Genomic DNA, 1,663 nt, shown 5'->3' with positions numbered 1-1,663 from the left:
AGTGCCCGAATATTGTTGAGAACAAAGGCACAAAATAGGATTGACAATAGAATAAAACTGCTTTGTGAACATACTACTTGTGATGTTTGGGTGAAAGAACTATCGGGCTATTATGGAGGAAGTGGTGACTGTGACACGGAGGCTCTGTTCTCCCCGACCCCAATACATGTAAATGATGATAGGAGTGGAGCTTTGAACAATTCAAAGAATAGCACACAATCCCTTTCGTTTTCTGATCCGTTGATGCAGGAATTGTCTGATCGCCCGAAAAATAGGGAAGAACACGGTTGGACTGATCCCATGATATTGGATGAGAATATAGGTTGGGTGTCAGCTACAAACTTAAACCCTTATCCATACCTGAGACCCCCAGTGTCCAACCCTACGCCGAAAGCCACATCTTCGAGACCTAGAGGTCGCCCTAGAAAACTCTTCCCCCCACAGATACCCCTTACAACTCAGTCAAATGGCTCTCTTGAAGCAGAAAAAACTTGGGAAACTGCGCAACTCTTAGGTATCTCATCCTATGAGGAAGAAGCTGTACTTGAGGGGCTTAGAAATTCAAAAAGGATCTTGACCTTGGAAGGAGAAGGCGATTGAAGTTTCGTACACACCCCTCCCACTTGGTGAATTAGGTTAGATCAGTATTATGAATTGTCTACTCTGGAACATTCGAGGAATAGGCAAAGGGGAAAAATCGTTATCAATTAGACATCTTGTCAAGAAGAAAAAGGTGTCTTTTATGGGCCTAGTAGAAACAAAACATCGAAAACCCTTTCAGCCTAGATTAAAAAGGTTATGGGGGCATGATGAATATGATTACTGTGAGATATTTGCCTCTGACACACATGGGGGTGGACTTATTGCCGTATGGGACAAACAAAGCTTCCAGGCCTCAGCCAAACATATGGGAGGTAGATGGATCCTCATTGAAGGGCGAATCAATAATGACAATTTTGAGTGCTGCATTGGGGTAATCTACGGGCATAATGATAGATTAAGTAGACTGGCTATGTTTGAGGAGCTCAAAGTGAAGGCGGGTAATATCAACAAACCCATTCTGGTACTTGGCGACTTTAATGTTACAATACATTCAGGGGAAAGAACAGGAGCCGTCACATGTATCCGTAGTATGAGAGACTTCTCAGAGTGGATCAATGACTTAAGATTGCTTGACATTCCGCTTCATGGGGTAAGATTTACCTGGAGAAGGAACGAATCCAAAAGCAGACTGGATAGAGCCTTATGTCATAATGAATGGTTGACAAGATTTCCGAATATGAACTTGGTGGGCCTTAGTAGAAGCTTCTCAGACCATAATCCTATACTTCTACAGCTCGAAGTGTGCAATAACTGGGGCCCCAAACCGTTCAGATGCTATGATGCATGGTTCCTACACCCGAATTTCAAAAATTTCATTATCGATGAATGGCATAGAGCCCCTAATGTGCCTCTACACACCAAGTTAAAGATCTTGAAAACCCCCATTCGAACTTGGCGCAGGGAAAATTTTGATCACATGGACAACAGAATTGCTGATCTTGAAAAGGTGATACATGACCTCGAAAGGGAAAGTGAGGGGAGAACGCTTGAGAATATGGAAGTGGCTAGACTGAACGCTGCAACTAGTGTCCTCCACCAATGGCTCATTAGAAGGGAGAGA

The 1,663-nt window shown here is 43.4% G+C and overlaps 1 protein-coding gene across 1 annotated transcript in view; it reads left to right on the top strand.

Moving 5' to 3' along the window:
* The first annotated feature begins 649 nt into the window (after positions 1–649).
* The window catches only part of LOC130824876 (uncharacterized), a 1,140-nt gene continuing 126 nt past the window's right edge, over positions 650–1,663 (top strand). Inside the window, exon 1 of the mRNA XM_057689895.1 lies at positions 650–1,663. This exon is cut by the window's right edge and continues 126 nt beyond it. Within this exon, the coding sequence (XP_057545878.1) occupies positions 650–1,663 (1,014 nt within the window).

This window comes from Amaranthus tricolor, chromosome 10, assembly GCF_026212465.1.
Source record: "Amaranthus tricolor cultivar Red isolate AtriRed21 chromosome 10, ASM2621246v1, whole genome shotgun sequence".
NCBI lineage: Eukaryota > Viridiplantae > Streptophyta > Magnoliopsida > Caryophyllales > Amaranthaceae > Amaranthus > Amaranthus tricolor.
The sequence above is the reverse complement of the archived record's forward strand: the minus strand, read 5'-3'. Positions and strand labels throughout refer to the sequence as shown.